This window comes from Echiichthys vipera (assembly GCF_963691815.1).
Source record: "Echiichthys vipera genome assembly, chromosome: 11".
Taxonomy (NCBI): Eukaryota; Metazoa; Chordata; class Actinopteri; order Perciformes; family Trachinidae; genus Echiichthys; species Echiichthys vipera.
Window position 1 is genome coordinate 13,478,207 of NC_139836.1, and position 12,590 is coordinate 13,490,796.

The 12,590-nt window shown below is 44.8% G+C and overlaps 1 protein-coding gene across 7 annotated transcripts in view; it reads left to right on the forward strand.

Annotated features, from left to right (window-relative positions):
- Positions 1–12,590, forward strand: part of tacc2 (transforming, acidic coiled-coil containing protein 2) — a 54,979-nt gene that overhangs the window by 11,826 nt on the left and 30,563 nt on the right. For 4 of the 7 annotated variants that reach the window (XM_083923301.1, XM_083923304.1, XM_083923305.1 and 1 more), the window contains exons 5-7: positions 145–255; positions 2,570–8,722; positions 9,704–10,879. In XM_083923301.1, the coding sequence (XP_083779427.1) occupies positions 145–255; positions 2,570–8,722; positions 9,704–10,879 (7,440 nt within the window). The remainder of the gene's footprint in view (positions 1–144; positions 256–2,569; positions 8,723–9,703; positions 10,880–12,590) is intronic. The other 3 variants (XM_083923302.1, XM_083923306.1, XM_083923307.1) reach the window with 2 other exon arrangements.

Genomic DNA, 12,590 nt, shown 5'->3' on the forward strand with positions numbered 1-12,590 from the left:
TGATATTCATTTCAATTGATTTATGTCCATGAGAAAACAGATTTGTACCGATTATTCCGTCAAAGTGAAAGTTAATCTGATATTGATTTGTTGTGAACATGTGTGTATGTGTCTGTGTATGTGTGTGGTGTGGGTTTGTGTTAGCAGAGCTCAGTCTAGCTCAGGTGAGAGGAAATGTGAGCAGGTGAACCCCCTACTGGCGGGTCTGCAGCATCACATGGAAGCCAGTCGACCACTGGTGGTTCTAGATACAAGGTACCACATAGACTCAGCATGAGGGGGAGGTAGTAGGGCATCTGCTGTGGGAGTGTGGTCAGCAGTGATGATAAAGAGTAATACCAGGAAGCATGGAGTGGAACAAAAATATGATAGAATATTTTTAACTAATGTTTAAGTAGACCTGGCTTTTTTTAATGCTCGGGAGAATTATCTGCAGACAGACTACGTTCTGTTTCAGGTGTTGCATGGCATTCTGCTTTTGTGCTAAGGATGATTGCACTAATTTTGTCTGAGACTTTAATGTTCTGACAACCTTACTTCATTACAGTAGTGTAATTATTATTGCCTAATGTAAATGTGTTAAAAACAGAATTTAAAATAAGGGAAAGAGGACTACTCAGTAACTACTCAGTGGGATGTAACACTTTACTTGGGGATGCCCAAAAGAGAGCAGCAGAGCACTTTATAATAATATATGTGTACCTATGTTAAAATTCTATTGTAATCAACATGTTCTAGTAGGAACCCAAAATACATGTATAAACCTGAAAATGAGCCTTATATTGGTCCTTTAATAAAGTATGTCCCGGTCTGTTCTCTAGTAACTCCTCATTATCTACTTTATAATCCTAAAAGCACAGTTATTCTGGAACTACTCATTAATGATTCATTAATAATAATTGGAACTACTTACATTTTTGTGTACCTTATTCTAGTGTTACCAAATTATAGTAGTATAGAAGTTTAATAAGTACTGTGCAAACTTTCACTGAATCGATTCAAATTCAAATAAATGCATAAAGTACAAAAAAAAGACAAAGTTCCTGCTGCAGAGTAACAGGACACACTTAAAATGTAATACTGCAAGACGCACCTATTTTTTCCACCTCAGTTAAATGTGACAGGCAACAGCTTGTTGCATAGCAAAACTTTACAGCTGCAAACTGTTTAGTCTACTTTGCTGCTCCGCCCTTTAGCAGGGAGTGCCAGGTGAATTAGATGTCGGCGTGAGGTGAGTAACCTGCTGTCAGGGCAGAGGTTGTGTTTACAAGAAAATTACAAAGCCTTTATGGTGAGACTGTATTAATCAATCACATACAGTGATTCCTAGCAAAGTTATTTCTCTTATTTATGTGCAGCTGAACATGAATAATGACTTTCGTCATAGTTTTTGCTGCATGTATCAGAAAAATAAATAAGGTTTGGTCCTGTGAGGGACAGATTTCAAGACACCGGCAGATGACACAAGTAAATAATAATGATGGTGGATCTATACACCCAATGTGGCTTAATGATTAAGGTAGTCCCACAGCATTGTCCTGTACTGTTGGCTAATGGCTTAGCAGTGACTCAGCAGCTGACTGGCACAAAGCTAGCCTAATTCTTAATGGCATTATATTCTAAGCACGCTAACATTGTGATGCAAGCTTTGTGCTTCAGGGAGTGTTTTCCAGGGCAGTGTCACTGCTGTGATATATTTTTATATAGTATGAGGCAGCATTTGTTTCAGTGCATAATTAAACACATTTGTACTGATTAATGACCAGCCCTTTTTTCTTAAGGCAATAGCAATACGGCTGTAATGTAGCATTTACAGTCACAGTATAGACTAGAATATAGTGAACAGGATGATGAATAGACAGTATAGACCTTTTCAACAGAATTCCATTGCTAGGCAACAACCTTGGTCCTTGTTAACTTCCTATCAGCTGATGTCATTCACTGCAACAGGAATCAAACTTGGACACATTAGGAATGTTTGTTTACAACTTTGAAAAGGTCCATTTCTCAGTGTACATAATCACATGACACAACAGCCCACCTGGCATAAAGACTTTAAATAGATCGTGGTTAACAGTATATGGATGCTACTAAAATTCTTAGTAGTTGCTACTAGTAGTTCATACTTTACAAGTTAGCATGAAAATATAGACATATTTCCAATACATAATTAAACAATGTAAGTACTTTTCACTGTTCAATTTCAAAATCAGGCAGTCACATAAACGTACGCAAGTCATATATGAAAATTTGTTACTAGGTGTGTTTATTATCAACTTTGGAAATTGCGATGCATAAGAAAATGGCATAGGTGCTACTTGGTGTTATGCCTAATTAAACCATGTTTTGGTGTGTATGAACAGACCTGCATGTTCATTAACAATCATTTGCTCATAATCAGCCAGTCATTTATTGTAGGGTTGTAGGCATCCTGAGAACAGTTGTGTGCTGTGTGTGCATATCTGAGCATGGGCTTCTGCTCTGCCAATAGCAGTGCTTTATGGCATCGTGGAATGACCAGCTGTCTGCCTGCCAGACTCTTAACTGTGTCACCCTACCCTCGTCTCAGGCCTCATGACATCGACCCAGTTCTCACAGATGTCCGGGCTTCACCGCAGCCTGCAGCCACACCTTACCCTGGTGTCCGACCCCTGACCCCTCCCCTATCGGCGATCCTAGATCGCGAACTCCAAGAGGCCTTCCAGGAATGTGAAGAACAAATGGCCGCTCTGGGCATACTTGATCCCACAGGGCCCCCCAGCAACACGCCTGAGACGGTTAATGATGAAGGGAAGCAAACTGGAGAAGTGATAGTTAATAAATCCAGTGAGTCATCGCCACTGCCTCCAATCATAGTCCAGCCAGGACATAGCAACGGGGGCCATGGAAACAAGAGTACACACGGAAACAGTGAGGCAGCAAACAGGCAGATGGATACAGTTGTGTTTAGTTTCAGGAATTACATACTGGGCACTGAGGGTAGTGCTGGGGCAGCAGAGACGGAGAGTGAAATAAAAGCAACACAGAGGCAGGATAAATGTCCAGAGATTAAGAAAGGAAAAGAAACAGAGATAGATGAGCAGAAGGAAACACCCACACATACACAATTAGAAACAAGGACAGATTTATCTAAAGAAACCCCAAAAGATGTTGCGTTCTCTGAGCAGAGAGAGGAATATGTTGAATCAAATGGAGCTCTAGATGGTAATACAGTGATTAGGGAGAAAGGCACAGAGGCAATAACACATATGGCAGACATAATGAAAGAAAATTATAGTGATGAGTCCAGTGTTAACGTTTGTATAGGTGAAATGGGAACGAAAGCTGATTCAGTTGGTGGAACATCAGAATGCAGTGATCTTCATTTAAAGGATAAAGATGTATTCAAGTCAAACAATCACAGTAAGGAGGCTCGGGAGTCAAAAACAGATAAAGGGATGGACTCACCATGTGACAAACAGGCAGAGCATGACAAAAAGGCAAAGAAGAAAGATAAAAAGAAAAAGAGGAAAAAGAAAAAGATTGAAGAGAAGAACGCAGAGACTGAACGGAAAGCAAAGACAGTAACAGAACCTGAAAATGATTTACAGGCTGTGTCTCTCATTGATGCAGGGAATCGCACTGATTCAATGGCAAATGTAGAATCAGTGTCACAGGCAGACGCTCAGACTGTGATTAGTGGCGAACAGCCTGATAATGGGTTTGACTCCAAACAACAGCTGAGTCCCGGGGGAAAGCCCAGCCCCAGCCCCCCACTTCCATCCTCTAATAGCAGGCAGGATCATCTTACTGACTCGGCCTGTTCACCTGCGTCCAACCAGGCTCTTTCACAGAGACCTCATCAGTCAGATAACCACAACCATACGGACGCCCCATGTGTCATAAATCTCAGCTCAGACAGTAGCCCACAGCGGAAGCAACATGCAACCGGAGGTGTCATTGACAACCACAATACAACCAGGACAGATGTCCAAACTACAGTTATCAATTCAGCTGCTTCTGCTGATAAAAGATCAGGTGCACAAACACAAGTGGCTCTAGTTACCTCAGAGGCAGTGATACTCGCACACGAGAATCAGAGCCCACTCTCCCACACCCAAACTTGTGTGGGAGAGAGCGGTGTGGAGAGTGCCCTTGAAGAGGCTTTACTGGTGGTTGCTGCGTTGCCACTGGCAACACCCACGATGCCAGAAGTGATAAAAAGCAAGAGAGAGGGAGAACGCGCAAGACATGATTCAGTGGAGAGAGTAGCAACTGTAGCAATAGCGGAGAGTGAGAAAGCAGAAGGAGAGAACGATTTGGGAGGAATAGAAAAGTGCCTCTGCTCTGCAGACGGAGAGAAAGGAGGACTGCTGGACAACCTTCCTGAGCTCCCTTTAATCTGTACACAGGGAAAATGCTCACTTGCATTCTCAGCCAAAAAGGGACAGACTGCATCTGAGGAAAGCTGCAGCAGCAAAATGCCACACAACTTGGCTGAGACTGAAATGAAGGGACCAAGAGAGACAACCGTTCGCAGTGCAGACACAGAGATCTCAACAGCTGAAGATGGAGACAGAGAAAATGAGCCACTCCGGTTAGAAGCTATTATCAATACTTCTCCCTTTGGGCTACTTACTGGTCCTGATTTTCAGGATCACAGTGCTGCGGGATTGGAGGGAGCAGGAGAGGGAGGAGGAGGAGGAAGAGGAAGAGGAGGAGGAGGAGGAGGAGGAGGAGAGGAGGTGGGAGAGAAAGGAGGGCTGGCTAGAGAGCACAGCTCATTCAGCCAGCCAGAAGGCTCTGCTAGCGAGGTGTCATCAGCCGAGACTGAGACGTGTCTGCCCATCGATGTTGCCGAGTCACAGCTGAAGTCACAGAGCTGGAGGGAGCTGATAGCTGCCACCTCTGAAAGCATCTGCACTGTACAGGACAGTCTCTCTCTCCCCTGCCAGGAGCAGCATGGCGCAGCAATTTCACCCCTCCCAACTCACTCTGAACAGAGCAACAATGCAAATGGAGGGGTAAGGGCTGATCTCAAACAGAATTTGACTTCAGAGGAAGTGCTGTCTTCGGGATACGCTTGCGAGGAGTCTTCCACCACAGAGACAGAGAAAAACCTCTCACCTCAGCCTCAGACTACTTCACAACAAACCTTCGCTGAGAGACACCAGAGCAACAAGCAACAAGTCCAGCCTGAAAGTAGCACAGGAGAAACTAGGACAGCCAAAAGTGAAGTCCAAGCCCAGATGCAGAGCAATAGAGGTACTTTGTCTGGAGTGGTTGTGTGTGACCGCAGTAGAGGCAAAAACAGAGTTCACTTTGCGGACACAGTGAAACAAGAACATAGTTCCTCTGTGGATCTCAGGAAAATGTCGGTGTCGGCCATGGACTGCGCCTCTTTGCCTCCGCTGACTGTATATGAGAGTTTGCACCATCCCGTGGTTGAAGCCAGCTACATCTTCCCAGAAATCCTCGGCTTGAAGAAGCCAGAAATCCCTACGAATGCAGCTCCTGCCAAGGATGAACTAGCAGTACGGAGTTCAGGCGACTTTCCAAATCCACAGAAAGATATCAAGTTGGACAAAGGAGATCCGGGGACTAAAGATACTAAGGAGAACATTAAAATAGTTCAGTCAGGTAACAACTATTTGGAGACAAACACTGTGGATTTACAGTCAGTGACCAAGCCCTGCTCACAACAGCTTCCATGTCCTACCGAGAAGAATCAGACTGGTGATACTGGTTCACAAACAGCAGAAAATGCTGTCTCTGAGGCTGAGCATCCGGCAGTAGAACAGGTGTCGGCAAAAGTGACAACTCAAATAGAGGCAGAAACAGAGAAGGGTGCTGCAAGTCTGTGTTTGTCAACTGTGAAAAATATAGACAAGTTGCATTCTGAGTCTAAAGGCTCAGTCGAGACTGGCCACCCCCAGGAGTCACCTTTAATAAGTGATGCTACTGAAGGTAACATACCTCCTCTCTCCTCATGTTCTGTGCTTCCAGCTGATGATGTTACCTGCAAGCCTTTAAGAGATGTCACCACTGAGTTACCTGTCGGGCAGCTCTCTATGGACCTTGACCCCAATTCAAAACCTGACACTGGGACCTTGACCTGCACAGCCTCTGTTCAGAAAAAGCCTAATGAACCAAGTTATCCTCCACCCACCCAACTAGATCAAACACCTCCTTGTGGCCTAGTTACCGCAGATCCTGTGAAGGCTTGTGAGCACACAATTCACTCTGCCGATCTGACAAAGGATGAATCAGCGGATTCAGAAGTGACAGCCTCTGACCAGTCAATTCCTGTTATCGAGCAATGTGCCAGTAATTCTCCTTTAGTGATGCGGCCTCCTGGCCCGATGATGAGTCATTTGGAGTTCATTACTGACTGTGATATCTGTCTTCCTGGGCAGACAGATAACAGTAACACCGATGGTGACAGCACCAAAGCCTCTGGAGAGGTGAATGGCATCAAAAGTAGTGAAATTACACCAGTGCCTTTAGAACAAGATCTGGAGCACAGTGATGTCAGTGCTAAAGTAGATGAGACTTTTCCGAAACTGGAAGTTGGTAATGATGCTACGGATTCTGCCGTTGAACTGGATAATTCCTCGATTAAAAATGTTAAGGAGGAAAATATGTCTCCATCTGAGCCTCCTGGTGCAGTAGGTATACTGGCAAAGGGTGGGTCTGATAATGTAATTTCTCCGTCTCATACTGAGCCAGGCCCTATTGGCATTGAACCTGTTACTTGGGAAGAATCCATTAAGGATGACCTCATTAATGTCAGCTGCTCACATAGCTCTGACTGGCCTACCAATGAGGCTTATGATGAAACTAAACAAGACAATATGAAAGAGAAAATGGGACATCAGACCTCCGCGCTGTTTGCAGAGGATAATAAAAAAATTGAAAAGGCATTAGTGGATAATCAAAAGGAAACCGCAGCCAGCAGTCAGCTGCAGATAGGACAGACAGGCACGACACCACAACAGAGTAATGGGGCTGACAAAGAGGCTGTAGAGGAAATTGGACACATACAGCCACCACATAAAGAACAAAAGCCTGTTTCACCAATAATGGATATAAAGGAGGAAGGAGAAGGAAAGCATGTCATTGCACCTAAAAGCCTTAGTGAGACTTCTCCCTTATCTCTTGACAGACATGCAGGGTCATCTGAGGACATGCAAAGTGCTGAGGTAGAGTCTGGTAGTGAACCTCAGACTGTTTATGACCAGAGTTTGAGCCAAACTCCGACAGCAACACTGGAACGTAGCTCTGACAGGGACACGGCACCAGAGTTGAGTGCAGCTCTTGGCCAATCACAGTCCACATCAGAGCCCAACTGTTTTGCTCAGCAACAGCAGCAGTGTCTGGGAACCAGACATCCCGTAGAGGAATTGTCAGGTAGCTGTCTACAGGGGGGAGAAAAGACTAACGATCAGGTCAGGCAGAACCGAGCACTGGAGCCCGGGGTGGAAAAGGTAGCAGGAGGAGGAGACGACTTTGTTGAGAGTTGGTGTCAGTCAGGAAACAGGGATGAGTTGACAGGTGATGACAGCAGTGGCAATGGACGAGTGATATGTTTAGAGGAAGGCAAGGGAGAGGGAGCACAAGCAGGGGTTGACAGCGTTTATGTGCCATCTCACCTTGCCGGTGATTTAAATGAGAGTGAGAGGGCTGTTAAGAGAAATACCTCGGCTGACATAGGGAGAGTAACAGCTTGCTCTCACGTAGGCGAGACCAGTCAGGGGACGGATGAGAATAAAAGCCCCTTGTTAGAGATTGTTGGATCAGATACAGACACAGAGGTTGCGAGTGATCTGGGTGGTGAAGGTCAGCAGAAAGGCAATCTATCAACTGCCTGTCGAGACCAACATGAAAAACCAGGAACCTCAGAGAACACCGCTGTATCTGTTGAGTCTGTATCACAGGAGCATGAAATTTCACCTTTCCGAATATCTGTTTCATCAAAGGTCAGCAGCACAGACAGTCATGGCATGCATACAGAAGTTATTCCAAGTGTGAACCAAACCGAAGAAATTCATACAAAAATACTCAGCACTGTAGTTGGGCAACTAGAAACTGCAGAAAAGGAAATCAGTGCTGCCTCGGCTGTGAAACGCTCCAATAAAACCTCAGCCACACAAAGCAGTCCAGTAGTACAAACGCCCATAAAAGGCCCTGATGTTGAGGAAATCACAAAGGAAGATAAAGCAGCGTTGGACGAAGAGAAAGCTAGCAGCCAAGGGAGGGGACAGAGTGAGATAAAAGCAATGAACAATGAAGCAATGAAAAAACAGGAGATCACAAATCAAACTGGGAGTGCTAAAGACGGTGACTCAGTTGTTCCTTCTAACGCAATAGAAAATGACAATGATACAACAGATGAAATATCAGATGACATTATCACAGTCCCCTCTGTTGTTTCTGCAACGCGCTCAGAAGATTTTGCGTCGACCCCTCCTTCAGCCCCTACGCACTCAGAGAAGCCACATGATCAGGTGTCCCTATCAAAGACCCAAAATGATATTGTGATAAACCCAATTGTTGCTGCTTCCCGCGGTGAAGGGACATCACTTGAAAATGCTCCTGTTGGACAAGTATCTGTGAAGGCCGAGGCTGCCGGTGCGTCAGAGAGTCCTGCTCCTGGACTAACAGCCCAAGAACCAGCAATAAACTGGATAAAAGCTCTAAAAGAAGCCGCATCCCATTGTCAGAGTACACAAGAGACATTGAGGTAAACAAGTGTGTGTATGTGTGTGTGTGAAATTATCATATGAGAGAGTTCCCTTAAGACTTCAGGCTGATGTTGGCGGCAAATAAATGCTGTGCAACTACACATGTGTGAAAGGTCGGCGAAGGTCCTCTTTGGCTTCCTCTCAGTGTGTTTCAAAAAGTAGCGTGTTAGCATGCTGTCACATATCATCTGCTCAAGCAAATCACAGAGAGAAATGCATGTGTAGTCTGTTTTTGGTTTGTGTCACCAACCCCATCTGAAGAATACTGAATTGGGTAGACACATGTACATTTATTATGAGATTTCCCGGGGTTATAATTCTGTGATGTCCGGCCTATTTATCATTATTTAGCATTCATAGATCGCTTCAGTATTTTTTTTTACTTGGCATTTTATCCAGGACTTGTTTGGAGTGATATTACAGAGAGCAGCATGACAACGAATATGAATGAGGAGGTAAACACAGAGCTGCACTCTGTTTTGACTCGAGCTCGGGTCAGATGACTGTGCCTGTTGAAGTCTAATGGAAGTAATGCAGCCCTTTTATATTCAAAGGATGACATCAGCTGTGACATCGTCCCTGCTCTCCAGTAGCAAGAATGAGCCTTTTCTAACGCTGCTAAACACAATGCAACAACACAAACACACACATGTACCTACAGTATGTCTACACACACACACACACACACACACACACACACACACACACACACACACACACACACACACACACACACACACACACACACACACACACACACACACACACACACACACACACACACACACACACACACACACACACACACTAACATATACACACACACACACACACACACACACACACACGCTTTTACAGGGACACAAGCCCCTGTAACCACAAACACACACATTTGTAATTTGTCAGCCATTCTTTGTGCATGTGCTGTAAACTAAACAACAAATCCCCCAACCCCCTCTTCTCTTGCATTGTTTTTCCAGACCCCTCCCATCTCTGGACTCGCCTCAACTAAAGTTTCTTACTCCGACTGAGGAGATAGCTGCTCCTCTAAGACAGGAGGAGATCTCACCAACGGAGAGAGCAGCAGATAAGACAACAGAGATCACACCTCTAACTTTTGTGAAGAAGCCAGTGGATCTTCCTGAACCTTTAAAGAAGCCAGTGGATCTCCCTGAGCCCTTAAATAAGCCAGTGGATCTTCCTGAACCTTTAAAGAAGCCAGTGGATCTCCCAGAGCCCTTAAATAAGCCAGTGGATCTTCCTGAACCTTTAAAGAAGCCAGTGGATCTCCCTGAACCTTTAAAGAAGCCAGTGGATCTTCCTGAGCCCTTAAATAAGCCAGTGGATCTTCCTGAACCTTTAAATAAGCCAGTGGATCTTCCTGAACCTTTAAAGAAGCCAGTGGATCTTCCTGAGCCCTTAAATAAGTCAGTGGATCTTCCTGAGCCCTTAAAGAAGCTAGTGGATATTCCTGAACCTCTTAAGAAGCCAGTGGATCTTCCTGAACCTTTAAAGGAGACGGTAAAGCTCCCAGAACAAACCAAGAAAGAAGAAGAGCTCCCAACAGAGCAGACAGTAGAGCTCCCAGAACCAACAGAGCAGACACTAGAGCTCCCAGAACCAACAGAGCAGACAGTAGAGCTCCCAGAACCAAAACAGCAGACAGCAGAGCCCCCAAAACCAACACAGCAGACAGCAGAGCCCCCAAAACCAACACAGCAGACAGTAGAGCCCCCAGAACCAAAACACCAGACAGTAGAGCTCCAAGAACCAACAGAGCAGACAGTAGAGCCCCCAGAACCACAACAGCAGACAGTAGCGCTCCCAGAACCAACAGAGCAGACAGCAGAGCTCCTCCAACCAAAAAGGGAGCCAGTAACTTCTTCAGAAATAGCACAACACCCAGCTCTACTCCTAGAACCAACAAAAACTACAGCTGAGCTCCCTGAACCAACGAAAAATGAAGAACCAGAATCAACAAGAACGCCAACAGAGCCCCCAGAACCAGAGAAGAAGCTGATCGGCGAGCAGCTGCCGGAGGAGCTAGTGGAAAAAGCTGTAGAGATCCCACCTGAGGGGCCATTGAAAGTGCCAGCTGAAGAGACTGCAGCAACAGCAACAGTCCAGGACCCTGCTGAGGAACTACAGGACAGCGGGTGAGTGTCTCTGTTAAACCATAAGATAAATATATAATCAATAACAAGGAGTATTTCTTGAAATCTTTCTTTAACAGCAAACAAGAACAACTTCCACTCAATGCCCCACTGTAGAGTTTCCAGTAAAAGCCTACTTTACGACTTTGTGGCGTAGTGTTTCTGGATTAAAAGAACAAGTCTGTGAAATGCTACAATTGACTAAAATCTAAGGATTATAGAACACAGGGAGAATGGTCATTTTGTGGTTGACCGGGTTTCCCTCAGAAACAAGACCTCAGAATGATTTGTATATGACTTTTTAGACCTTGTCATAACATTTCCATTACAGTGATGAAGCTGAGATATTTTATTGCAGCTAACTTATTTGTATAAAGGGGGTCTCTCAGGGGGACTTGTGCTTGACAGCTTAGCAGCTCTGCCTGTCACACATTTAAAATATATTTCCACGCGCTTGGAGAGTCCCCTCAGTGGCTTTGTTTGGCTTTCAGACGTCTCGATGCGTCTAGGTTGTTGCTGTCTGCAGTGGTTCAACAGTGTCTGATTGGACGAACAATACTAAGTTACACATACTAAACCACTTTGTTATTCAGTTAAACCTTCATGTGAGCATTCAGTATTTAATTCAGCCTTTTCTCCATGTATGTCATTCTTTTACTGAAAAACGTAGTCTACATTGTGCATCTAAGGATGTGTTGTGAAAGTATTTTTTTTCTAGTTTAATTACTGAGGAATGTATTTTGGGATAATCTATTTAAAGGGGGTCATATGCTCATTTTCAGGTTCATACATTTCATTCTGTTAACCTTAACCTTGACCTGATGGCGCGTTAAAAATCAGAGTTTCTGAAAATGTGCTGTGTGCATTTCTCTGTGAATTGATTGCATTGTACTTGTATAGCTCCCCGATCTGCTCTCACTTTTTACAATATGTGACCTTTAAGTTAAATCATTGCTGCTGTTTTCTTTCCACTTATCTTTAGTCTTCCTCAACTTCCTCAGTTATCTCACGTAGTTGCTGCATACCCAGGAGCCATCCCACATGCCAGAGTAGCACTTGTTGCCTGTCAGTCACAACACTTGTCCCATCACTGCTGTTAGAGACATAAAGGTTTGTTCAGAGTAGGAGGGAGGAGCAGTGACAGTGCTATGTCCACTATAGGTTTCATCAATAGATAAAGTTACACTTGTGTACGTGTGCCAGAGACAGAAGTGTGTGTGTGTGTGTGTGTGTGTGTGTGTGTTACTTTCCCCGCCCCCAGGGGCTGTCCTAGCTGTCAGTCCTGCTCAGTCTGTGCGGCTTTGTGAACTGAAGCCTGTAGTGGGAGGAATTTGGGCAGGCACTAAACCCCACTGAAGTCATTTGCACAGACCAGACAGAGTGGAACAAAAGCCAGAGTTAAGAGAAACACTTCAGCATGTGCTGTGGCGTGAGCGTGTATGACAGTCAGAGTCAAAGACAGAGAAGAGAAGGACTGGGACGTGCACTTATTGGCTCAAATGTTTCCGAGTTCTTGGAAGTAATTTCCATCACTTGCTGGTAGTCAGCTCTGAAGTTGTGTGATGGATTCTTCAATGGCTTGAATCTGGGTGAGTTGACGATAAGTAGGTGCCCTATTTTCTTTCTGTCTGTGTTTCTATTGTAGGCGTTTGTTTTGAAGTCCCTCCAGGTGGATGCAACAGATGGTCTGTAGGTAACTAGTGCTCATTACGCT